At 55.2% G+C, this 27371-nt stretch overlaps 1 protein-coding gene across 1 annotated transcript in view; it reads right to left on the bottom strand.

Moving 5' to 3' along the window:
- Positions 1–27371, bottom strand: part of SHF (Src homology 2 domain containing F) — a 58176-nt gene that overhangs the window by 13238 nt on the left and 17567 nt on the right. The window contains exons 2-4 of the mRNA XM_065412603.1: positions 17474–17603; positions 9550–9768; positions 5871–6008 (exon numbers count right to left, since the gene is read on the bottom strand). Of these exons, the coding sequence (XP_065268675.1) occupies positions 5871–6008; positions 9550–9768; positions 17474–17603 (487 nt within the window). The remainder of the gene's footprint in view (positions 1–5870; positions 6009–9549; positions 9769–17473; positions 17604–27371) is intronic.

The raw sequence follows: 27371 nt of genomic DNA, 5'->3' as shown, positions 1-27371 counted from the left end.
TATATATATATATATATATATATATATATATATATATATATATATATAGTGTGGCTGTGGCCCACGTAACACACAGAGAGCTGTGTATGCGGCCCACAATGGTAAACAGGTTGAGAACCACTGATTTAAATCAATACAACAGGTCCCCCTGGAGACCCTACCAAAACTCATGGGGTTTGTATCCTATGCCCATCTGGGAGCCTGTGACCCACAACTCTCTGGGGAGCGCCCATTGCTCCCTCTGCTGCAAGCCAGAGGATGAGTAGGAGGGAGGGGAGGGCAGGGCAGAGCCATGTGCAGTGGGATGGGTATGTCCAAGGGGGTGGGACATGCTCTGAGTCCCCCTCTGCACTGCAATGGCAGTGAGGATCTCAGCTCCAGGCACTCCCAGGAGCCCCTGCTGCCTGCTCCTCACTGGCAGCCAGAGCTGCTGGGAGCGTCCCAGTAGCTTATGGGCCTTGGGTTATGATATGCTTGGGAGGAGGGAGGACCTGTCCCGTGGCCTGCTCCCAGCAAGATCATTTTTTCCTCTAGCCTTGCCACATGCAACTTTGCCCCTCCCAATGCCCCCACAAAGATCATTTCCCAGCCCGTCGCTTTGACCGTGTCATCCCCATCTTTGCATCCCTCCACAGGATGCCCCGTCTCTATCGCATGAAAAATAAGCTACTGGTCTTCACTTTCAAGGCCCTGCACGACCTAACCCACCCACCTGTAGCTCTCACTCTCTAGCAAGATGTCAGCTCCCGCATCCATGATGCCAGGCTCCATCGCACCACTTGTTACATTTTCACACAAGCGGCTTGGTGCCCCTCTTTCTTTGGAGTTTGTGATTTACACCCACGTGTTCACACCAATATAATGATCTTTGCACACAGTAGCATTTGAAAACTCATCATTTCCTGGTCAGCGTCACCCCAATAAAATGTGTGTGGCAACATTGTATGTGATGTTCTAAGATTCCCCTGTGTGATCAAAACTCACGCAGCACCAAACTGGTCACGCAGGCCTGTCTTGGCCCAAGGAGTGTGTGTTTGCCTTAATTTGCATTTAAACAGAGGCACCAAGCAGGAAGGGAAAACAAAGGAAGCTCAAAACAGGTGAAAAAGAAACAGCAGGGAACATCCTTCCACACCGACTCTTTGTCTCCTAGTGCCCAGCTGGAAATGTTTTTCAAGAGAGGGACTGAATCTATAAAAAGATGGGGGCTAGCACCCCAAGAGACCCTCCCGCTCCCTGCCCATTGCATTCTCTGCATCTGAGAAGACAAAAGGAAACAGCCATTGGACTTGGAGGCAGGTGGTTTCTGACCTAAAGAGTTTGGTCAGTAACCTTGATGGAAGCATGTGGTGAGAAATTTTGCCTGAATTTAATATAGCTTGTTAAGTTAGGGCCTAGGAAGCATTTTATCTTTATTTTTCTTGTAACCATTTCTGATTGTTGTGCCTCATACTTGTCCTCACTTAAAATATCTCTCTTTGTAGTTAACAAACTTGTTTTACTGTTTTATCTAACCCAGTGTGTTTAAACTGAAGTGTCTGGGTAACTCTATTTAAAATAATAAACTGGTATATTATTCCCTTAAACAGACTTGAAATATGTGTACCGTCCAGCAGAAGACTGGGCAATAAAAGACATACATTTCTGGGGGGAAATCCAGGTCTGGGGGTGTACTGTGTTGCAATTACACACAGACACTCAGGGTGTGGCTTGCACGCTGAAAGGCTGTTTGTGAGTGGCCCAGGTGGAAGCCACTTCAGCAAGGCATTTCAAGGCACCCCAGGGTGCAGGGCAGGGGTGACACAGACTCCCACTAGTCTGGCTGTCAGAGTAGCTCCCCATAAACATCCCCTCCTGAAAACTCTCCTTTGTCATGATGCCTACAAAAAACTAGACAACAGGCAGGCCATGGTGTGCTGAGCTCACTGCCCATCATGCTGCCTAATACACTGTTTCCTTGTGCTCCCTCATTGGTCTGTTGGTATCCAAAGTAAGATATAAGTGGGAAAAAGGGGGAAATGAAACCCATATCAATTAGAATTCAGCAACGGCAGAAAATTAATAATTGAAGCTAAGGGCATTAGGGAAAAATCCATGGCTGGCAGGGGTAAGGACAATAAGTTTTTAAACTATACTAGCAACAATGAAATCCTAGCACTGGTACGGGCCCATTGTTAGCTAGATATGGGAACATTCTTTATAATGAGACAGAAAAGGCAGAAGCGTTCAAGAAATATTGCTGCTCTCTCTATTTGGAAAGAAGCAGAATGACCAAATACTTTCTAGTCCATTAGTAACCAAGGAGGATGTTAGATAATATCTATGTAGTCCTGCCTTGAGTGCAGGGGACTGGATTAGAAGACCTCTTGATGTCCCTTCCAGTTCTATGATTCTACTAGGGATAAACATTATTAAATTAGCAGGTCTGGATCACTTGAACCGCAGAGTTCCAAAACAGCTGATTGAGAGGATCTCTGGCCAGCTGATGTTAATTTTTAATAAATTTTGGAATACTGGGGAAATTCCAGAAAACTAGAAGAGTGCTAATGTTGTGCCAATATTCAAAAATGGCAAGCAGGATGAGCCAGGTTACTATGGAATGGTTAATACTGCCAAATGAAAGTTATATATCAAAGAACAATGAGTGCAGGCCATGCCTACAGAATGGGGGACTACATCCTAGAAAGCAGTGATCCTGGAAAGGATTTAGGGGTCATAGTGGACAATAACTGAACGTGAGCTCCAAGTGTGATGCTGTGGCAAAAAGAGCTAATGAGATCCTGGGATGTATAAACAGGGGAGTAGTGAGCAGGAGTAGGGCAGTGATTTTTACCTCTGTACGCAGCATTAGTGAGACAGACACTGGAATACAGCATCCAGTTCTAGTGCCCACATTTGAAAAAGGATTTTGAAAAACTGGAGAGAGTACAGAAAAGAGCCACAAAAGTAATGAAGGATGGAGAAAATGCTGTTCAAGGAGAGACTTAAAGATCCCAATCTTCTTATCAAAAAGAAGATTGAGAGGTGACTTGATTATGGTGTATAAGTACCTTCCTGGGGAGAAAAGACTGGATACTAAAGGGCTCTAGAATCTAGCAGACAAAGGCAGAACAAGAACCAATGGCTGGAAGCTACCAGACCAATTCAGAGCAGAAATCAGGCACAGATTGCTAACAGGAGAGTGAGTAGCCACTGGAACAAACTAGCACAGGAATGTTGGCATCTGTCTCTTGAGGCCTCCAGATCTGGTCTGGGGCCTCTGGGAGATGGTTTAGCCCAACACAAGTTATGGGGTTCAATACAGGGGGAAATGTACTGGCTGGTGTTACATAGCAGGTCAGTCTAGCTATCGAATGGTCCCTTCTGGCCTTAAACGCTATGAATCCACAAATCTGTCATCTCCTGTCTTAGTCTGTAACTGTGCGGTGTAGGGACCATTTTTTCCTACTTTCACAGCTTCTCAGGCTGGCGGGGACCTTAGATCGTCGAGTCTGATCTGCTGTATAACACACAGGAAGTTACCCCTGCACTGAGCCCAAGAACTATAGTTAGATCAAAACATTTCAGTCCTCAGGAGACTAAACGGTTGTGAGCCACAGGCAGAGAACAGGAGTGCTGAGGCGAAACAGTGTCTGAGGCCCCTGCAATGGTAGGGAATTGATTAGGTGGGATATGCTCAGATGATGCTACGCCCCATGCTGCAGAGGAGGGCAAAACCCCTCCAAAGTCTCTGCCAATCTGACCTGGGGGAAAATTCCTTCCTGACCCCTAATCTGATCACCCTGAGCATGTGAGCAAGACCCGCTGCCCATGCATCTAAGAAAGTGCCACCTCAGAATGCTGGTCCACCCCATCCTGTGCCCCAGCTCCAGCTGTGGCCAATCTCTGGTGCTTCAGAGGAAAGTGAAATAAAATTCAGAATACATGGAGCCAATTGTGCATGTGGGGAAAATATTCCTTCCTGACCCCTGGTAGCGACTGGCTGAAACCCTGAAGCATGAGACTGGGTTACAGCATATAGCACAATGGGGTCTTAGCCCGTGACTGGCACTCGTGGGCACTAGGGCAACACAAATCAGAATAACAACTTTTCCCTGCCAGCACAATGCCCCTTGTGGGGGGAACAGCTGCTGTTCTGCACCCACTGCCCCATGCAGCCCAGAGCCAGCTTTTTGCCTACATTTCTGACAGCCCCACTGGGCATCTGCGAGAGGCAGGAATGAGCTTAGAGCCACCCCAGAAATTGGCCTGTTAGTGGACATTATTTCCTCACAGGATGATTCTTGCTCCCCTCTCCTCCTGAGGGTTCATTATCGTTACCCAGCAGCACAGCAGTGTTGCACAGGTGCCCTATTGATCACCTAGCCATGACAAGATTCCCCTTTGTACTCTCCTGACACACTGGTCCTGGCAGCCCCACCAGTGGCACAGAGCCACAGGGAGCGGGACTGCTCACAGGATCAGCCTCCTCCACCACCACTCGGAGTGGGGCTTGGGAAGCCTGCTCCATCAGTGCCATCCTCCAGCGCAGCACGGCAGATTCCCCACACCCCCCTGCAGGAACTAACCCCCACTTCCTACCTTTCTTCTGGGGAATTGGACAAACACTGCCCCTGTCCACACTGCCAAGCGTGACCAGGGTTCACTCTGCACCAGCCCGACTAATTCATGGCAGGGCCCTTCAGCCACGCTCAAGCTGTCCTAATCCATCTCCACTGCCATGCCCTCTGTTCCCAGCACAGCTACCAGAACAGTGCATTCTGGGGGATTCGGACAGGGCCCCAGCAGGCCAAGGAAGCAGCTTGGTTTGATCAGTGTCAGTGCCGGCTGCCTGTCTCAGACCAGAGCGCTGGGCACGTCCAGGGGCGTTTGGGGCACGTCTTGCTGCAGCAGCAGGTGCTCCCAGCATGCTGGGTTATGAGCACTACAGCCGGCGTTGGACGCTGCCCGGCTTGCAGAGTCCCAGGTAGTGGGACTGTGAGGCTCAGTCCCAGCCCTGATCCTCCCATTGCAGCAGGGCGGCCCACCTGGGGAGGACGGCTCTGGCACCTTTCTGTACCAGACCTTCCTTTGGTCTCTCCCTCCTTCCTGGCACAGGCTCAGCAGCGCCAGGCACAACGGGGTTGCCCCTCATTGGCTGGGGGCATCAGAGTTACCCAGTCAGTAGGACAGCCAGGCCTGTCTGCCCTGAACACGGGCCAGAGCCCCAGGGGCCCTCCCCAGCGCGTACACACCCAGCTGTCACAATGACCCTGCCCCTCCCCCGGGCGCTGTGTCCACCTGGCCGTGATCCCGCCCCTCCCCCGGGCGCTGCGTCCCCCTGGCCGGGATCCCGCCCCTCCCCCGGGCGCTGCGTCCCCCTAGCCGTGCCTCTGCCCCTCCCCCGGGCGCTGCGTCCCCCTGGCTGTGACCCTCCCCCAGGCGCTGTGTCTCCCGCCCACATACCATCTTCTTTCTGGGTCTCATGTTCACCCTGACGCCACTCAGGTCTGGTTTGGGGTCTGGGACTGCACTATGCACCCAGCATTATGGGCACCGTGCATCTGGCTTCCTGGGGGTTGTGGTCTGTGCCAGGCAGCATGGGGCCACTCTCTGTGCTGCAGTGTGCGCCCCTGTCAGGCACTGTCCCCCCCATCCCCCGCAGCGTGTGGTCGCTGCCGAGCAGTAACTCAGCCTCCATATCCGGCTCTTGCTGGCACCATTAAGGACGTCCTGCGAATGGGTGTGTGTGGGGGGGGGGGAACCCACACAGCTGCCCATGTGGGGCAGGGCCCATGCGCTGCACTGGCTGGAGCTTCCCAGCCACCCCCCTTCCCCCCACCCCTGGTTGTGGGAGTGCGTGGCCCTGGGCACCGTTGAGGGCGACCCACCGTTGGTGTCTTCATGGCTGTGCTGGGGCTGGCCGGGGTGCACAGGGGCGTGGGCCTCGCTGTCGGGGGGGCTTGCACCGCTGTCAAGCTGTCCCACGGGGGGAGGCCATGGCAAGTCTTTGATCACTTTGATCTCAACTGGACAGAGGAAGCAGAGAGAGAGAGAGAGAGAGAGAAAGAGCACGCATGAGCTGGCTGGAGTTGTCCTGGCACCCAGGGTCCAGAGGAGGTGGGCAAGAAGTGGTGTGGGGAGAGAGGAGGGTTGGGGGAGACAGCCACATGGCCATTCTGAGTCCTCACATGCCCTGCCCCACACTTGGCTTCCAGCTCCTCTCTTCAGGCTGGCACTCCCAGGCTGGTCAAGGCTGCAAACCAGTGTGCAGGGCATGCCCAGATGGAGCAGGGTGGAGTCACAATGGGAGTCACGGGAGATACCTGGATCTTCCTGCTGCGCCGAGGGGCCGGGGCCCGTGCAGTCGCTAGGGCGGCGCTACACACACCTGAGAGTCCTCAGCAAACTGCCCTGCTGCACCCACAGCCTGGCAGCAGCTGCCCCGTTACAGACCAGGGCAGGGGGGCTGCCCAGGCAAGGGAAGAGTAAGGGACAGATCGTTGGCGTCCCAGTACACCACACATCTGGCTCTCGCAGCACTGTGGATCCTGGGCAGGAGCGTCTGGCCACCCAGACTCAGTGTCCCTGGCTGAGCCCCCCATCCACCTGGGCTCTTGCCAGAGAGCAGGGGACACCCAGACCCTAAATCCCATTCTGGACAGACGCATCGCCCCCTGCGCTGCACCCACCCCTCCCAATCACCTCATCTTCCATGGCAGCCTTGTGGCCTCTTCCGGAGCTCAGCACAGACTCCCACAAGCCCACCCCTCCTCCCACCTGGCTGGCGCCCATCCGCATTCCTACCATGCTCCCTCTGCTAGGGCCCTGCCCCCTCCACAGCTCAGCAGCTCCCAACGCAGCCAGCCCCTGGAGCACTCCTGTCTGCCCCTCCCGCCTGCAGCCCAGGCTGGCCACTGGCCCCTAACTCCGTGCTGGGGAGGCAGGGGTAGGGTGACCAGATAGCAAGTGTAAAAAATCGGGACAAGGGGTGGGGGGTAATAGGTGCCTATATAAGAAAAAGCCCCCAAAATCGGGACTGTCCCTATAAAATCGGGACATCTGGTCACCCTAGGCGGGGGGCACCTGACTCCCTGGGCTCCCTCCCCTTGGCCAGTACTGCCCAATTCCATCTCAGCACCTCTTGAATCCTATCTCAGAGCATGGCCATGTCCCCCTCTCCTCAATCTCCCGGCTGGCCTCCCCTCTTCCCAGGTTCTTCCTACCCCAGCGCTCCCAGATGGCCAAGGGGGATTGTGCTGTGGTGCTCACGGTTGGTGCATGGCTGCTGTGGGCCAGCAGAGTGGGCAGCAGGATTGGCGGCACCCCAGCCCCAAATGGTGCCCCCCCTCCGGGGACAGTGCAGTGGCCCAGGAAATGTGGCCATGCCCATGGGATGGCTCGGGGTTAGTGCCGAGCCCTCAGCTCCTCGGGGGTGCAGAGCCTGGTGCTAAGGGAGTGAGCACAGAGCAAGCATTATCACACACACTGAGCTCAACTGAGCGAGCAGAGCCCCGGGGGATGTGCCACAGCAGCTACTGCATAGTACGGGACCAATCCCCTCCTGCCACCCCAGGCTGCTGTTACAATGTGCCATGCCAGCCCCAAATCGCTCCTCCAGATAATCAGGGACAGCAGCAAGCCAGCCCATGCCCAGGATGCCAGCCCCTGCACAGCCTGGGCACAGGGGAAACTGCCCCACCCCTTCTACTGACATCTCTGCAGGGGGTTTTCCTTGGGGGGCACTGTCCAGGACACTGGGGCATGGGTGTACAGGCAAGTGGGGCCCAGCTCCCTCCTGCCCCTGGGTCGACAGGACTGCGGGGAGCGGTGGAGGGCACTCGCCCAGCCCCTTGGCTGCAACTGGCATGAGGAGCAAGGGACATAGAGGCCCCATCCAGCTCCACTGCCATGGCCGGCTGGTCGGAAGGGAGAGGCCCCATGTCCCCCGCCCCAACACGGTGCACAGGGAGAGGTGCTTGCAAAGCCAGGCAGGAAGCGCCTGATTTGGGGTGTTTGATTGGGCAGGACAAGCACTAGGTTATATTCTCAATAGGGGGCCAGCCTTCCCCTCCCCCTACTTGTGGGACTCAACCCCCTGTGCCCCTCTTAACAATACCTATAACAAAGCACCTGCCTGAGGAGTGAGATCCTTGCCTTGACAGCATGTTAACTCTGGTGCCTAACAATGGCCACTCAGACACTGCCTGTGGGATGCTTCACTGCTGGCCACATGATGCCAGGATTGATTCATTAAGCACTAGCACCAGCTCGGTGAGGTTGGGCCCTGCCCCACGGACGCATGCTGCCTGATGGAAAGATGGCGAGACAGGGCTTTGAGACCACCCCGGCAGAGCTGGGGGGTAGAGGGAGAGCCCAGAGCTGTGACAGCAGAGGGCTATGGGCTGGGATTGCTGGGCACCAGCAGAGCAGATTCCCACCCCAAGCAGGAGCCAGGAGCTCCAGGGCAGGGCATGCAGCTGTTCTGCCCATGCTATGGGGAGTGGGACGGGTGCAGGCCCAGTGCCAAGGGGAGGGCGTCGCCCCACTGCCTCACCAAGGCCTGGTGAAAGAGTGGGTGTCTGCCAGGGAGACAGGCTGTGTGGACCCAGAGAGAAGGGGATGGGGTTTTCAGGCAAACCCTGGGAAGCTGGGGAGTTTCCAGCAAAGCCGAGTGCAAGAATCAGTGTGGCTGGTGCTGAGCCCAAACCCTGGCTCATGCCCGATGCCGCTGGCACCCCGCGGCAGAGAAGGGTGCCCAGGCCCATGCAGCCTTGGTCCCCACTCACTCACACGCCCTGGCACAGCTGCAGCTAAGATAAGAGCCGGGCAATTAGTGAGCGCTGCTGGGGGAGCCGGGCGCTAATGCGCTGCATGGTTTTCCCCATTAGCCAGCCCAAATGCAATCAATCCCCAGCAGGGAGATAAATGGGGGGGGGGGGGAGCTGGGACTCCCAAACCAAAGGCCCAGAGACAGCCCAGGGCAGCGGCTCCAGGGCAGGGAAGCCCAGGAGGGGGAACTGTGGCGGTCCTGCCCTTGGGGCAGTAGCACTATGCAGGGAAGAAGGGAACAATAACATGGCAGCCAGCAGGGCCCAAGGGATCTGCCACCTGCCCCCGCACCAGGGGCTGAAACTCTGGGGTCCATGATCAGCCAGGCGGAACATGCAGGAGTTGGTTCCCAGGGAGGCCCAGAGCAGACAGGCAGCTTCACCACGGAGACTGCCAAAAAGTTTCCTTGCCAGGGCCCAAGTCCAGGATTCCCATGCGAGTGGCACGGATGCCCATGCCCCACCGCTGGAGGGCTCAGAGCCTCACCAGGAAGCCTGGACACTGAGTCAGGCAGCAGAAGGCAATGAGTGTGCATGTGAGCCCAGGGGCAGGGCAGGCTAGGCTGGAACTGCCCCATGCCACACAGATGGGGAGGCCACGGGGAGCCCCTAGGGATGGGGTTCCTGGAGCATGAGACCCAGGGGGGTACTGGCAGGGTGAGGCCTTTCCAGTGTAGGGCCCCTGCCCCGCCCAGGGCAGCTAAGCCCCATGCCAGGGCCCTGCCCCTGCCACCCTCACCTGCAAAGGCCTTGGAGATGCGCTCCTTCTTCCACTCCCAGGGCTGGTCGTACTCCTCGGGTGGGCGCTCATCATCCTGGGGCAGCCGAGACTCCCGGGGCCGGGCAAAGGATGGGCGCTCGCTGTCTGGGGGTAGCCCATTGGGCACCGGCTCATAGGGTGTGTCGTACAGGGGCAGCGGCTGGCCAGGGGCCTCGAGGGAGCCCTTCAGGCGGATCTCTGGCAGGAGGGAGAAAGGAGAACACCATGAGCTCCTTTCCAAGCCCTGACCATGTCACTGAAGGGCTGAGTGCCCCGCCCCGCATGGCACAGGGCTCTACCACCGGCTGCAGTCACAGCTTGCCAAGCCCCCTCCACGCTGGGCCAGGGCTGACACCTGCAGTGCCAGGGTTGGGGCTGGAGACAGAGACAGAGACCCAGATGGCATGAGAGGCACTCTGGGGCGTTGGAGACATTTCGCTAAACAAGACCGAGTCTCAGAACCTGCCAGCACATAAGGGAGTTACCTGTGACGTGCCTGGGTGCCTGAATGTCCCTGTGACCCACATCCCAGCTCCTGATCCCAGAGTTCCCATGCCCCAACCCTGCTTCCCATAATCCCCAGCGTGCAAGGCAAAGAACCCTGCACACACCGTCCAGAGAAGCCAGGAACCGTAGAGAGGAATGACTGGCCCTGGAAGAAGATTCAGGGTTTTTTCCCCATAGATTCTAAGGCCAGAAGGGACCATTGTGATCATCTAGTCTGACCTCCTATATAGCACAGGCCAGAGACCTGCCCCATCATAGTTCCTAGGGCAGATCTCGTAGAAGAACATCCAGTCTCGATTGAAAAATTGACAATGATGGAGAATCTACCACGACCCTTGGTTAATGATTCTCACTGATAAAAATTTACACCTTATTTTCATTCTGAACTTGTCTAGCTTCAACTTCCAGCCATTGGATGGTGTTAGACCTTTCTCTGCTAGATTGAAGAGCCCACTATTAAATATTTGTTCCCCATGTAGGTACTTATAGACTGTGATCAAGTCACCCCTTAACCGTCTCTTGGCTAAGCTAATCAGATTGAGCTCCTTCCATCTATCACCACAAGGCAGGTTTCTAATCCTGTAATCATTCTCCCGGCTCTTCTCTAACCCCTCTCCAATTTATCAACATCCTTGAATTGTGGGCACAAGAACTAGACACAGGATCCCAGCAGTGATTTTATGTTTTCTTCCAGGTTATTGATAACGATGATAAATAGTGTAGGGCCAAGGACCAATCCCCTACTAGAAACACACCCAACTGATGATGATTCCCCGTTTACAGTTACATTTTCAGACCTATCAGTTGGCCAGCTTTTAATTAAATTCAATGTGTGCAATGTTATTTTATAGCTTTCTAATCCAAAGGTGGTGTGGTGTCAAGTCAAACGCCTTACGGCAGTCTAAGCATGTTAACGTCAACACCGGCACCTTCATCAACCAAACTAATGATCTTATCAAAAAAAGATATCAAGTTAGTGTGACAGGGATCTATTACCCAGCGAGCAATCCCCTGGGGATGCCCAGCCTTCACCAGTGTCAGTGAATCGACACCTGGCTTTCCAGGCGGAAGCATGGGACAGCCCTGGTGTCACTCTGTGCAGAATGACACGTTCATGTCAGACCGTGCCGCCCATCTGTGGCGCTGGGAACAGGGCCAGGGGCACAGCTCAAGCTTCAGGTCTCCCCACGGCGCAGGGCAAACGCTGGCTACCAGGGATTTGAAATACACTTGTGGCCCCTGCCCCTTGGCTCTAGTGCTCTCTCTGAGCTCAGAGGTGGCACGTGCACCCACTATGGAGCGTGGGCAGCCGCGGGGCGGGCAGGCATAGCCGTGCCAAGCAAAGTGCACTTCTGCTTTCCCCTACCCCGTGCCAGGCCCAGGAGCGGCTGCAGGTTCAAACAGGGAGGCAATTCTGGACCTGTCAACAAAGCTACAAGGTCCCAGACTCCAGAGCAAAGGTCCCCGTGTAGATGCCCCAGGGCATCTGGGGCACAGTGACCCAGGGGCAAACAGTGCCAAGCAGGCCCCCAGCCCAGGCTGCTCAGCACAGTGCCAAGGGGCAGAGCTCTGCCAGGGAGGAGGAGAGGGGCCTATGTCCCCAGTGCGCTTGCAGATGCCAGAGTGAGTTCACCCCAGTGGAACCAGGAGTGTGTCTGGGCTGCAGGAGACAGGCTGGGTAGGGGCAGCAGGCGAGAAAAGGCCTGTGCATACAGGTGAGAGGGACCAAATGAACACAGAGCAGCTGTCTCCATCTCCAGCCAGCCAGCGCCCCGAATACAGCTCCCTCCCCCCGTTCGCCACCGAGCACTGCGGGCAAAGGCAACAGTCGAGTTTGCCCCACGTCACCAGGCAGCGCTGACTGACCACGTTAGCCAAAGCATCCCCAATAAAAATCGCTGACAACGTTGCCCTGATTTATTAAGTTAGTAGTAATTTGTCTTATGAATTAAAGTAGTAAATGAGATAGATTTGTTTCAAAATCATGATGCTCCGTTACAGGGCTGCTTGTTAGAAAATTATTCAACAGTCTCTGTGCTGTTTCCTCTAATTGCTTAGTAGACGGATATATAGTTGTTCTTTGTAGGAGTGAGGTATGCAAGGATGTGAGTAAATAAGAGAGGCCAGCTGAGCAAATGGGCCTAATCGCAAGAAGAAGGGAGTGAGAACATAAGACGTCAGTCGCGGCGTATTGCCGTATCCCCTTTTTAAAAAGATTCCGTGTGCTTCTTATAAGCATAACAACCAGGGCTGCGTGTGGAACGGGGGTCTCCCTCATTGCAGCACAATCCTGGTACATCACAGTGCAGCGTATCAGTCCATGGGGCCCTGGGACGAAGTGGGAATGTTCTTAATGTTTTCTCTGAATACTATGTGTGCCTCAGTTTCCCCTATGTATTACTCAAGTATCTGTGGTGGGATAAGGGTGTGTGATCGTTGCAGAGACCCCGAGAGGGCAGGTGTGCTTGCTGACTGGCTGCCTGGGCACAGAGAATGGCCAACACTCTGTATCCCAGCAACTGATGGCCGGGCCCCCTCCTCTGCAAGGAGCCAGCCGAAGGTGTTGGAGAACAAAAAGACCAGGTGACCTAGTTGCCCTGGAAAGAGACAAAGGCTGGAGGCAGGGAAGCTGGGCATGACTGAGGTTGGGCTGGGGGAAACTGGTCAGTCTCCTGGTTTGGGACTGGGGGGGGGCGAGCCCAGGGCTCTGGGCCCCCCCAAGATGGACTTTACTGAATGTTTCTGATTTCTGTGCTAACAAGATCTGTTCTACGCTATGTTCCCGTTGACTAATAAACCTTCTGTTTTACAACACTGGCTGAGAGTCACTGCTGACTGTGACATTGGGATGCAGGTAGGGTGATCGGGTGTCTGGTTTTCGACCGGAACACCCGGTCGAAAAGGGACCCTGGCGGCTCCAAACAGCACCTCCCACTGGGCTGTTAAGAGTCCGGTTGGCGGTGCTGTGGCGCTAAGGCAGGCTAGTCCCTACCTCTGGCTTTGGCTCCGCGCTGCAACCCGGATGTGGCCAGCAGGTCCAGCTCGTAGGTGGGGGAGCCACAAGGCTGTCCCCGCCCCGAGCACTGGCTCTGCACTCCCATTGGCCAGTTCCTGGAGCAGGGAAGGCAGCGAAGCAGTGAACAATCCCAGCAAATGGCAAAGAGGGCAGAAGACCAGAGGAAAGAGATCACGGGGCCAGACAGGCACGAGCGACAGATGGACGCGGGACCAAGGTGGAGGGCCAGGCAGGGGCGAACAGAGATGTGCCAGAAAGGACACTGGACGTGACCCAGACAGACCCGTTTGCTGGAGGACACAGGGCTCTCTGATCTGGCCCCAGCCCCCCAAACAAGCCAGGTAAACAAAGCACAGCGGGTACCAGGCACCCCGGTCACTCCCACAACCACACGAGGCAGACAGAGCCCCCCCATCCAACGCCACAAGGACAATTACAACCCAAACACCCCCATGTTGCTGCTCTGAAGACTGCACGCTCCCAGCCATTGGCTGAACAGAGCAAATTCTCTTCCTCCTTTTTGCCAGAGCATCAGGCTACATCTACACTACAGGGGGGGGTCGATTTACGATACGCAAATTCAGCTACGCGAATAGCGTAGCTGAATTCGACGTATCGCAGCCGACTTACCCCGCTGTGAGGACGGCGGCAAAATTGACCTCCGCGGCTTCCCGTCGACGGCTCTTACTCCCACCTTCGCTGGTGGAGTAAGAGCGTCGATTCGGGGATCGATTGTCGCGTCCTGACGGGACGCGATAAATCGATCCCCGAGAGGTCGATTTCTACCCGCCGATTCAGGCGGGTAGTGTAGACCAGGCCTCAGTCACGCCAACGGCGCAGGAGGCGTCACGAGAGCACCAGGAGAGCGCTGGTTCTCTGCACGGCACTGGGCCTTGTTTGGATCTGACCCAGTGAAATAGTTGACTACGCTGCTCTTCCAGCCTGCAGCCACATGGATCCACTCAAGAGGTGCCCACGCCGCCTGAACCTCAAGGGCGATCTGCGCAAACGAGATCACTCGAGAAACCCTAGTCGCTGCCTGTATTGGCACACGGTCCCATTTACTGAAAAACAAGGGCCGATGCTTTGGAAACAGAGAGCGCGAACAGATGGCGCTTCCCTGGAGGAACATATGCTGGGGTGCTTGCCAAGAAGAGAATTTCCCCTCCAGGTCCCATCCTTGAACCCCCGCTGCATCTCGCCGGCACTAGCACAAAACAATTTCCCCTCCCAGGAGCAGTTCAAACGTTCCCAATCTGTGTGGGGCTAGGAAGCCACCTGACTGCAGTGCAGCGAGGAGGGCTGGAATACACACTGACGCGCAGGCCCAGCATGCTATGAGCACCGTCCATAGGGGGTCACGCACTCACTGGCCTCTCCTGAACCCTGCTTTCAAACTATAAGCCTCCCTGACCCTAGTTCCCAGGGGTCTGGCGGCCCGTCTTCTGGCTGTTCAGAAGGAGCAGGAGGGTCCATCCACCTCCAACCCCAGCCAGCAGTGGCCCGTGCCTGTGGGACTCAGGGTCAAACTACCATCATTCCTCCTGCTGTACCTCATCCTTCAGTCTCGGCTGAGCACCCGTCCCTCGCCAGTCCGAAGGGGATGCTGCCACTGCCAGCGGGGCAGCATTGGGAGGGACACACCCAGCACCAGTCACACAAGGCAGATCTCTCGGAGGTCTCCAGCTGTGACGAGACACCTCCACCTTCCTTTCAGGCTTCCCGACACCTCTCCCTCGCCAGCAATTCTGCAGCTCTGCAGGTCCCTTCACGGCGCCTTCTCCTGGCCACATGAGGGGCCCTAACCCGGGGAAGCGACCACAGCTGGAACCATGACACCATTAACGTCCATGGGAATGTCCATTGCCCTTTTTCATGGCATGAAGTAGGTGAGTTTCTGAGATCCTGGCATCAGGGGCCAAATGCATGTTAATGACCCTGCCCAGGCGACCAGCCACGCCTGGTAGGACATGGACCAACACCCCTTTCTGTAGATGAACTCGAAAGCCTGGAGGGGGAGAAAATAACAGGCATCTGGGTCCCAGCAATGGCCCCGTGTGACACTTGTCAGAGTTACCTCAGATCTGAGGTGAACTGCTACCATCTACTCACAGCAGGAGGGAGCCCGTCTGTGCCCCCACAAGGAAACTCTCCCCAGCCAATGGCTGCAGGCAACACAGGCACTTCACTCCAGGCTCTGTGAGCCGCCCTCTTTCTCTCTGCAGGCTAGCAATGTACACCCCCCTGCTCTGTTACACTCGCATGGCCAGTCCCCCTTCTTCTGGGCGCCCGCAAGGTACACTGACCCGCTGCCTCCACAGAAGCAGCGCACCCCACTTCATCAGCTTCCGCTCAGTTCAACATCTCCTCAGCATGAGGCACTCAGACATCTCTCTAGTGACTTTGCTTAAGAGAGTTCGAAGTGCAGATTCAAAATAAAGGGGAGGAAAAGATCTGGACAAATCAGGCTCCAAGTAAAAGAAAAACATAAGACGCAAACTAGCGCCTCCTCTTATTAACAAGTTCCTTTCCTGTCTGCTCCGGGATTTCTCAGCCCAACCAGTTCTAAACAGCTCGTGTCTGTGAGGAGGCTGGGAGCCAGCGCTCCTGAGATGGCTCTCGCTGGCAGAGTCACCTCAGTGGATAACGCCTTGTGCTCTTTGTCTCCTCTTACACAGTGAGAGACCGGTGTCCTTTCGACCCGGGGTCGATGGGGGAGATATTCTACGTTACCTAGCTCTAAAATTGTTGCAGCTTTCGGCAGAGACCCCACCCAGCCCCTTCAGTGACACACTGAAAACACGGCTAGATCCAGGGGTAATATACCCGCCTGGGCAGGTCTGTGTCACTCCCCTACACATGTTGGGAACCCCAAGAGCTCACAGCTGCCACCCTCCTGTGCACTGCTTGGGCAGCAGCCCACGCTCCCTGCTAGCAGCACCGATACCTGTTTCACCAACATCAAAGCAGTTGGCTACTGACCGGGAGCAACTAGGAGCTGGGGCTTCGTCACGGTAACAGCCATGCGCATCCCCTCAGAGGAGGACCCTTGTGTTGATACCTGGAGCTGCAGCTCTGGCGGGCGGGGGCGGGGACAGCACAGCCATGCAGGGCAGTGGCTTTCTGCAGCCCCTGCCGCTCATCCCAGCTGTGCCCCATGAACTTCCCCCACCCACCCCTGCTGCTCATCCCGGCTCTGCCCCATGAGCCCCCGCAGCTGCCCATCTCGGCTCTGCCCCATGAGCCCCCACAGCTGCCCCTGCTGCTCATCCCGGCTCTGCCCCATAATCCCCCCACCCGCCCCTGCTGCTCATCCCAGCTCTGCCCCATAATCCCCCCACCCGCCCCTGCTGCTCATCCCAGCTCTGCCCCATGAGCCCCCTGAGCTGCCCCTGCTGCTCATCCCAGCTCTGCCCCATGAGCCCCCCACCCGCCCCGCTGCTCATCCCAGCTCTGCCCCGTGAGCCCCCCACCCGCCCCTGCTGCTCATCCCAGCTCTGCCCCGTGAGCCCCCCACCCGCCCCTGCTGCTCATCCCAGCCCTGCCCCATAATCCCACCACCTGCCCCTGCTGCTCATCCCGGTTCTGCCCCATGAACACCTCCCACCTGCCTCTGCTGCTCATCCCAGTTCTGCTCCATGAGCCTGCCAAGCCAGTACTTGCTTGTCGCCCAGGCCAAGAAACATTGCTCCATCAACTGCAGCTGGTCTAGGAATACATCAAGGAGCATCTGCCTAGGTGCATGTGTCTCCCCTGGGGGTAGCTGTCTGGGGTGGCACCGTCATGGTGATCGACAATCCCACCCAACGGCACCCAGCTGCAGGATTGGCAGGGGTCAGTATCCCAGCGCCCAGCAGAGACTCCTGTGTGCTGCTTGCAGCTGTTTGAACATGGCCTGGGCTCCTGGGAACCAGATGAATGATGGGATGCAGCAGGAGGAACAATGGGAGTTTGTCTCAGAGTCTCACACAGCGCCAGCAGGCACCCCCCAACGTGTGAAAACCACCCAGAACGCACAGAGCCTGGAAGCAGCACTTTGCCTCTTCCCCCCCCGACTCCGAGTGCCCTGTGCCCGTACCAAATCAGCACCGCACTGCATGGACACAGCAGTCCCTGTGCGGAGTGGCTGAGCAGGGCATGCCTGGCAGCACGGGCTCTGCCCATCGGGCTAGCTATAGCCGTGGTAGGAAAGCCGTGCGCCAGACCAGGGCAGCTCCCCCTGCAGCGAGGGCCAAAGTCTATGCAATGCCAAGGACCCTTCTCCCCTGCAGCCCAGCACAGGCCCTTGTCCCAGGCTGCATGAAGAGAGGTCAGCAGGGACAGCCTGGAGCCAGCGAAGCTCAGCAGCCCCACTCCCGTGGTACAAAACACTGCCCTTACCGGCCATCATCTTCTGGGCCTCGTAGGGCTCCATGTACCCATCGTTTTCTGCCACCTTCTCCTGCCCCGGCTGGCCACTGGCTGCTTGCTTGGCATCGAAGGGATCCGCATAGTCCTCGAGGACAATCACCTGCCAGCAGGGAGAAGACGAGAAGGGTTAGAGACCTGGACCCCGCAACAGCCAGCCCCCTCTGCCTAGCATGGACACTGCCCAAGGAGTGGGTAAACTCCTCAGGCTGGGTAAACTCTCTACGCCTGCACAGGTCACAGAGAGAGCGGCGAGCCCCAATAAATATGCTCATGGGCCATTGGCCAGAGAGCTGCTGAAATGTCCGAGTCAGTTCCTGGCAGATGGACAGCTGCCCTCTCCTGCTCCGTTCCAGCTGCCTGGCATTTCTCTGCTGAAGGTCGCAACCTGCCCCTGCCTCTCAGGCCCACAGGGTCTCCCGCCCGCCATGGGAACCAAGCAGGGTGGGGGCGGGGCAGTGCGTGTGTGCAGTGTAGGATGAGAGTGGTTCATACCAGCCCTGCTGACGGTACATGGGATCAGGCAGCTAGCCGCCGGGGAGGGTCCCTGGGGAGGGGGAGGGACAGGGGCTGGCCTCTAAATGATCAGTGTCCAGCAGAGCTCCCCACTCCCTACAGTATCTCAGTGCCCACGGGGGGATGGGAGCATGGAAAAGCCTTGGAACATCCTGTCCCCTCTCCATCCCCGCAAATCCAGGGAACTTCTACCCAAGGGCTTGGGTCACTCCCACTGGTTCCGCCGCCCCAGTGCTAGTGATGTGGGGAGCTCTGCTGGAGAGAGGCCCTGGCTCACACCACTAGCCACGATCCTGGCCCCAGGGAAGTCACTGGCCAAATGCCCAGGATGTCCCTAAGCCCTGCTTGGAGCAGACTGAACCTCTGTCCAGCATGGAGTGAGCTGCTAAATGAAAGGGGGTAGGGGGCCTGGGCAGGTCTGCATGGCCTGGAGAATGGCCAGCAAAGTGCTCAGCGCACCAGGGAGCTAACGGGTCATGGATCAGGAACTGCCGAGAGCACAGGCACATTCGTGGGCAGAATACGCCTATCACCCACTGATCTGGGCAAATGGGGCACTCCCACCTGTGTCTGGCTCTGGGCCAGGAGCCAGGCTGGCTCCATGAACCAAGCGGCAGGGCAGATCGGGACACCTTGCAGCCAGACTGCATTCCCAGAGGCCACAGCCGTGGGAACTATCCAGCCTTTGTCCCCCAGCAATCGGGCTTGGAGACCAAACAGATGAAGGCACTTTTATTCATCAGATGCTCACTGATGACACAACTGTCAATCACACAGCACCAGCACTGGGCTTTCCCGAGCACACTCACTACAGCACTTACCTGCCTGGGGGTGCGCAAAGCTGGGTTACTGACTGACCTACCACAGGGGCTGCAGCACCAGGAGCTGGGCAAGTTGCTTCCCAGCGACTACCCAGAGTTATGTGCAAGTCTGGAAAGATACGTGTGCACGCACACCTTGCCGCTGCCTCACAACAGACACAACGCACTGTCCTCCTGCACACACTGGGGGGCAGGCAGCTCCACATCAAGAGTACTGCAAACACCAGTTAGGAGAGGTGGCACGTCAACAATGCTCTCACTGGGTATTTTCTAGGGCTCCCTCCAGACCAGCTTTGAATATCCCAGCATTTGCACCACTTTGGGACAAGTAGGTATGAATTGGCCTCATGACAAAGGCAGCAGAGCCCGTGAATGTGTTTTTATTTGCATCCCTGGGCAGCAAGAAGGTGGGAGATGTGGGAGCTCCCAGACCCGGAGTTCTGGATAACACAGCCCAGAGAGCCCACAAGGGGTAGGGAGGGTATTCAGAAAGACAGTCCGAGAGTTTTATCTGCAACAGAAGAGATGGCGGGACACCCAAGAACCAAATTACAGGGACAGAGCCAAAGAACCAGACAGACAGAGCCTTGTCAAAGGGCACTCCTAGCAGCACCTGAAGGGCAAGAACAGGTAAGAGATAGGGGAATTACAAGGGGGTTAACTGGGACTAATGGGATGGATTTGAAGCTGGGAACCTTTAGGCTAATTAGCAAGGGGCGCTCTGTGCAAGGAGGCTGCAGACAAACTGCTCTAGGCAAGTAATGGAAGCCCCATGGCTTGGGATCCTTAAACTCAGACAAGCCAGTGTGCTGTGAGGCCGGATTCTGCCCTGGGCTCTGGCCAACTCAGGCATCGCCTGCTACTCGGAGCAGGCCCCACCGCACTAGCCCCTCAGGCAGCTGTGGAACATGGCAGCTGCCACTTGTCGCCTGCACAACAAAACCAACAGCTGCCAAGCCCAGGCAGAAATGAGGGCGTGGGGGCCACAAGCCTTGCTCCTAGACGCAGAGACGGGGGAAGACGCTATCTTAGTGTGAGGGAGGGGACAGGAGCCTGAGCCCCAGCATTATTCCTGGCAGGGGCTGAAAGCCCTGGCTGTCCCCTCCCCTCTCCTCAGGGTGAGGCTCTTGCAGAGCTCCGCTGAACACTGCACCTGAAGGGAGGGCTGCTGCACAGCGCCGTCAGAGGAATCCCTGCCTGAGCCTCGGCACATACAGCCTGGGTTGGGGCAGGGGAATCCCAGGCTGAACGAGGGGCTGCAGACATGCCATTCTGCTCCAGCCACTGCAGGCCCCCATCTCCTTCTCCCCACGGGCTGGCAGAACCCGCCGCCCAGCGCACACAAGACAGGATCCCGACCTGCCAAGGTCTGTCTGCAAACTGCTGCACAGAGCAACAGGCCCACTGGGAACTCCCCCCACCACAGAGGCCTTTGCCAAGAGACAGAACTGGAGGGGGGGCCTATGGGGTGGAGGGCAGGGCCCAGGCCCAGGCCCTGTGCCCAAAGACCACAGGGGCAGGCACAGCCAAGAAGCGAGTTGGAGCAGCCCTGGATGGGAAGGCACATTCGTCCCCTTAGCCCCTGCACCAGGCTCAGCACCTGCACATGGGGCCTGAGCAGCAGCCACACCCCCTTAGGCTATAGCCTCAGCAGGTATGGCTGAGCCCAGGGCAGAATCCGATATCTGTGGCACATCCAGACTGGCACTGATAATGGTGTTAGGCAACTCAGCTACACCCCTCCGCCAAACTCTAGCCTAGCCAGACTGAAGCCAAGCCCTGACAATGAACTGGGCTGGGCTGTGGAATCACCCCCACCACCCCCACCGCCACCCAGGAAAGGGTGGAAGCCCCCACCCATGTCCCCAGCACAGGAGACCTGCAGTGACACACTGTAAGGCCCAGGCCTGCCCAGGACCCAGGGAAGGTGCGTGAGGTGGGAGCTGATGGGTCTATTCCAACTCTGGATCTTCAGCCCGCATCTGCCCTGGAAGCCAGCCAGTGCCCCCAGACATGGCACGCAATCTCCCCTCCTCAGACACCTGACACTGGGATCTCCCATCGTCCCAGGCAGAGGCTGGCTACAGGGGTCACACCAGTCCACGCACGATGCTGCACTGGCTTGCTCCAGGAGGCACGTGGCCGCTTTGGGAGACACCCTGGATCTGCCCATAGGACCAGGATTCACGATGGCTCAGGCAAGGCCATGCCCCTCCAGGGGGGTCTAACACAGGATCCTCAGATGTGGGCTGAGCACAGGCCAGGGCTCTGTGCTCGAAGTCCGGTTTCCTGCAGAGCCTTCCTTCAGTTAGAAGCCCACGCTCAGCACTGTCAGGACCCTGCCCCCTCCCTTTTGTCCCATGACTGGATGCCTCTGAAGACCCCAACAAAAAGTGACCAGCCCCAGGGCCAAAAGGCCACACACTCCCGAGCCCAGATGGCCCCAACATCAGTCTGAAACCCCGCCCTGTCTCAAACCTGCCTCATCTTCCCACACCATGAATAGGACTCGTCCTCCCACTTGAGATGATCGAACCCCATTGCCTCCCACCTCGGGGACTGTGCCGCCATCTTCCCAGCTTCCCTGACTCCTCCATTGTCCCCTGCGAGCTGTGCAGAGTGCAGGGTAGTATCTGACCTGCCTTGCCACCTCCACTGGCCCTCCGAGCATGATGCGCTTCATTTCCACTTCTCATCTTCATCTCCAGGTGCAGCACGCACTGGATCTCCTGTGGTATCGGCTCTGCGCGGTCATCCCAGCCCCACAGCACTCACTGGATCTCCTGCGGTATCTGCACTAAGCAGTCACCCCTGCCCTCTGTGCGCAGTGTCATATTTGTTTCAGCATTTCCACTTCAGACAGTTCTCTCCCTAGGGACCAATGTTGCATTCAGAGGATGCATGTGGATGAGGCCCCTGGGTGCCGCAGCGCCATCCCACGGTCACTTGCTGTGTGACACAGGCCTGGGCTAGTCACAGAGTCACGTGCATTCATTATAATCTGTTTAAAACAAACCCTTTTCCTCCTTCCTGTCCTGTGAACCGAGCAACAATAGCCAGAGCCTAGGAACACAGCAGGAAAGTGAGCAGGGCCCCACGGATGGGAATACCTCCCATGCTGTCCATTCTGAGCCCTGCAGCTCCTACCCTACCCGCAAAGGGCCCCCAGCTCACCATGGGATTCACCCGCCCCAGAGCGCACCGGGACATTTGCATTAGTGCAGGAAATGCGTTTTCTGTCAGTGCAGGAATGTGTACATGCACACATGTTCTGTCAGTGATGTGGCAAAACACAACAAAAAGGAGACTGACAATTAACTATTATTATTATAAACAATATCTTACATTTCTCTAGTGTTTTCCCTGCCAGACGATCCTAAAGCCCTTTACAGAGAACAGTCAGGAATCATTCTACTCACAGCTATGATTGCTGCAATGCTGCCATCCCTGGGGAGGAGCACAGCCGCTCTTTAGCAGCACACAACACCTCTGAATAATCGGCCACACGTACATCAGAATGGAAGCTTGCGGCTCAGCCGCATGGCCACAAGTGGTCGGATGGAGCTGCAGCAGCGACAGGCTCTGGATCTAGAGCATCCGTGACTCACTCTGTCTCTATCCAGAGAAGCAAACATTGGCAGGAACAGCCCCCATTCTTTGTTGGTGGCGATTTCACTTCAGAACTCTTGAGTGAATACCATCTGGTCCTGGTGACTTATCACTGTTTAATTTATCAATTTGTTCCAAAACCTCCTCTAATCACACCTCAATCTGGGGCAGTTCCTCAGATTTGTCACTGTGACGATGCGGTTCTGGCGGAACCCAACTGAGAGTGCCAACTCAGGACAAATTGCTCAAACAGGGCAGTTACAGTCCAAGGCTGGGGTTTTTTCCACCTCTAAGGCAAACCAAACCAGCCAGACTAAGAAGACTTCGGTCTCACCCCACTGGCTAACCGCAAGTCTCACAAGCAATCTCCTTAGATACTCCAGTTTCCCAGTATTACCACCAGTGCCACTCGTTATGGGGACAAATGGTTATGAAAACCAAGACCCCGGTAAAAGAAAAAGGTTCTCCTGATCCCAAAGGACCAAGCCCCAGACCCAGGTCAATATACAAATCAGATCTTACCCACAAATCACGCTGTTGCCAATCCTTTAGAATCTAAAATCTAAAGGTTTATTCATAAAAGGAAAAAGATAGAGATGAGAGTTAGAATTGGTTAAATGGAATCAATTACATACAGTAATGGCAAAATTCTTGGTTCAGGCTTGCAGCAGCGATAGAATAAACTGCAGGTTCCAATCAAGTCTCTGGAATACATCCCCCGCTGGGATGGGTCCTCAGTCCTTTGTTCAAAGCTTCAGCTTGTAGCAAAGTTCCTCCAGAGGTGTGAAGCAGGATTGAAGACCCAATGGAGATGAGGCATCAGCCTTATATAGTCTTTTCCAGGTGTAAGAACACCCCTTTGTTCTTACTGTGGAAAATTACAGCAAAATGGAGTCTGGAGTCACATGGGCCAGTCCCTGCATACTTTGCTGAGTCTCAAGGCATATTTGCCTTTTCTCAATGAGTCCATTGTATAGCTGATGGTTCTTAATGGGCCATCAAGCAGGCTAGGCAGAGCTAACACCAGCTTGTCTGGGATGTCACCCAGAAGCATAGCATAAGTTTGCAATACAGACAGTATAGAGCCAATATTCATAACTTCAACTATAACACTGATACACACATATAGACAGCATAATTATAACCAGTAATCCATAACCTTGTCTTAGACACCCCATTTGACCCCCTTTATACAAGATTTGGGTGCCACTACAGGACCTTGGTTGCAACAATGATCTATATGGTCCCAGATTATATCAATAACGTCACAGTCACCTAAAAAGAATGGCTCAGGTGTGGGAATCTCCCTCAGATCCTCTGCAGTGAAGAATTGCCACTTTTAGGTCTGTTATTGAGTGCCCAGGGAGACTGAAGTATTCTCCTACTGGTTTTTTAATGTTATAATTCCTGATGTCAGATTTGTGTCCATTTATTCTTTTGCGCAGAGTCTGTCTGGTTTGGCCAATGTACATGGCAGAGGGGCATTGCTGGCACATGATGGCATATATCACATTGGTAGATGTGCAGGTGAACGAGCCCCTGGTGGTGTGGCTGATGTGGTTAGGTCCTATGATGCTGTCCCTTGAATAGATATGTGGACAGAGTTGGCATGAGGGTTTGTTGCAGGATTTGGTTCCTGGGTTCCACATCCATGCAAACTAGTCTGCAGCAACGCCAGACCTCACCTTGCTTTCAGATCTCCAGCTCCGACCCTGGCCTGACTCTGACCCTAAGTCTTGCCTATTGATCCTGGCTCTAGCAATTACCTGCTTGCTGACTGTCACCTCGTGATGGCCTTCGACTTGCGGACACCAGCTCAGCTGTGCCTACTAGGCCAGACTGCCTACGCCCCAGTCCCTTACACGAGCAAAGCCAGGGAGTGGGGCGTGAGCAAGCATCCAGCGGAGGGATGCTTCGTGTCAGCATCAGGGTCACAGCACTTTGGAGCAACAGCAGAGACAGCATGAGAGTAAAGAGGGTTGCAGGTGCCCAGCAGGGCAGGTGCCTATAGCCTTCAACGCTAGTGGAGGGGTGAGTCAAAGGCAGAGCAATCCTCACACCCGCCACTGCAGGGCGCCTCCTGCCTATGCCCATGTGGCTCCATTTGCCCTGGGCAGTGCCTGCACAAGGCAGGCTGTGAACCCCAGATGCAGCAAGGGTCCCTGGGGCAGGGGCACCACAGCAGCTGCTCCACTGGGGAGCCTGAAGCTAGGCCAAGCAGGCAGGGCCAGGCCAGGAGGGAGGGGGCAGGCTGAGTGCCTAAGGAGCTGAGGCTGATCTCAAAGCTGCCCCCCTGCCTCAAGGCAAATACCCTGCCTGGCACAGGCTACCCGGGTGCCAGAAGGTGGAAGTGACTGACCCCCAAGCCCTGCAGCACTCCAAGAGCCTGACTGGAAACAAAGCAGTAGGGGCAGTACTTACCATGGAGCCTGACACAGCCTCTCCCCCATGGAGGGAGCTGGACTGACCAGGTGGAGCCACCCAGCAGTCCTCAGGAGCGGAAGGGGCTCCACCTGCCTGGGGGCGGCTGCCTTGGGAGCCACCCCATGCTCAGACACAAGCACTTCCTAGCCTCCTTTGTGCCTAGCCCATCACCGGCTCCCCCAGTGACGGAGACAAGCAGACACAGCTACCAAGGCCAGTCAGTCAGTTCTGGGGCTGAGAGCAACTTTGCTAGGAGGAGAGGGAGAGGGGAAGGGTAAATCTCCAGCGGCCTGCACCTCCTGGCTCTGAGCACACAGGGCCCTCTGCAGGGGGAATAAAAATCAATGATTTAAAGAAAATAATTTTTTTTTAAATCAGATTTTTTTATTTTCTCATTTAAATGCTAATAATTTTTTCTTTTGAAAAATAAACCTGTTTAAAATGAAATCAGAATTTAATACAAAATATGATTCGGCCTGAACTTCTTATAACCTCTTAAAACGTGTAATTAAAAAAAAAAAAACGAATCCATGAGCCTCTATGAAAACACTGAGTTGAAAGCTGCTTTTCTATATAAAGAAAGAATCAGGGGGAAACACCTCACTTTTGAGGTCAAGCTTCATAAATAGGGCGCATAGGTCAGCCTACATAACTTTGCAGCCTGTCTCATTTTCAAGAGATTTTGGTGAGACTAGGAAATTTAAGCTCCAGTCACTTTCACTCTGGCATATTTGAACATTTTCCCAGACTGACCTCAATTAATCAGTTTAATTCACTGACTACAGTTAACCCCTCTGTTTCATAAATCATTTAGTTGTAAATGTGAAACATGTTTTGATAAGAGAAGTCGATGTATCCAAAACTCTGAAGATTGTTTTACTTAAAAATACATTTTATATGCTGTTGTGTGTTTAATTAAATTCCAGTTACCATGCTAACGCAGCTAGATGTGATATCATGAGCAAAAAGTTCACTATCTAGTAAATAAGCAATATACCATTTCCCATTTCCCAACATACTAAAAATTAACTAAAAAAGTTAAGAAGAATGAAAATATGAAGCTATATAATTGCTTAAATAAATGTATATAGTTATAGTGTACTCTCCTAGGTAGTAAAAAGCTGTACCAAATCTAGCGTAAAGGCTCTATTTCGCTGTAAGTCAACACATTTCGATAGTTATAGCAACCAATGAGCATGCACCGTTCTTTAGAAAATAACTTTATACAAGTAACTGACGCACAAATGGAAATGATGATTTAAATCAATCCAGTCTGGCCCTCAGCCAGCAAGCTGAGCTAGCTCTCCAAGAACAGCCAGCCTCTGGCTTGCATCAGGAGGCAGGAAATTTGCTATCATTGTTCTCTGGCAGCTCAAAGCCATCCTAGGAACAAGGAGCGTACGGCACTTCCTAGCACAGCGCCTGCCCAGCCACGCTCTATTTACAGCCATTTCCTAAACGCAGGGCTCCCAGCTGGCTAACCAGCACAAAGCTGAGCACAGCCCACAGAGCTGAGCAGCACGCAGCTCAAAGCAATATGGGGAAGAAACCCATGGCTCAGCTTGCCACTAAGAAGAGACCGGATTTACCACAGCTGCTGGGCCCTGGGACCATAGCCACAGTCTCACCACGATCAGCGCTGGAGTAGGGCCCACAGTCAGCTTATGGGGGCAGGGCAGGAATGGGCCGTAGGGCTCATTCCCCAGCCAGGCTAGAAATTGCTAGAGTCAAGCAGCTTCCAGCCACTGCACAGGAAGCACCATGGGTACTCAGCAGTGCCTAGAACCCAGGGCTGTGGGAACTGTGCCCAGACAGAGGAGCCTGCGTGTCCCTGCCTCATCTGCTCCACAGACAAGGGGTGGCCTGAGATGGTGCTGGTTCTTTCGCAGTCAGCAGGACAAAGCCCAGTGCTGGTCAGACCTTGTCTCCTGGAGGCCAAAGCCCAAATCACTAGCACAATGAGGTGGGGAGACCTGCCAGCCACACAGGATGTGTGAGCATGGATCCTTAAAGAACACGCAGAGGCTGATCCACCCTCTCACCATTAGGGGTCAGTGAGACAAGCATGGGGGCAGGTTACCCCACATCTGGTGCACTCCCTCTGCAGTTGCTGGCGCAGGCCACTGAGCTAGATGGACCTCGGGTCGGATCCAGTCTGGCAATTCCTGTAGCCCTAGAAACGGGGCTGAGTAACAGGGGTGGGGAGTTATATCTTATAAACATGCATCCCGTTCACATCAGATGTGCAAATACACAGAGACCCAGACACAATCCCCCTCCCTCTGTTACACACACACACACACACACACACACACACACACACACACACACGAGATGTCTAACCGTGCTGTAATCACACATCCCGACTGCAATGTGCACACGCACACGCTCTCACAGGCAGGTATATGTGTGGACATGAACAAACATACAGACATGCGCACGCCATACAGGTGGGCATGGACAAACACAGACACGCCCAGAAGCAAGCGTTTACACACAAC

This window comes from Emys orbicularis, chromosome 10 (assembly GCF_028017835.1).
Source record: "Emys orbicularis isolate rEmyOrb1 chromosome 10, rEmyOrb1.hap1, whole genome shotgun sequence".
In the NCBI taxonomy this organism is placed as follows: Eukaryota; Metazoa; Chordata; order Testudines; family Emydidae; genus Emys; species Emys orbicularis.
This window is presented reverse-complemented; position numbering and strand designations above follow the sequence as displayed.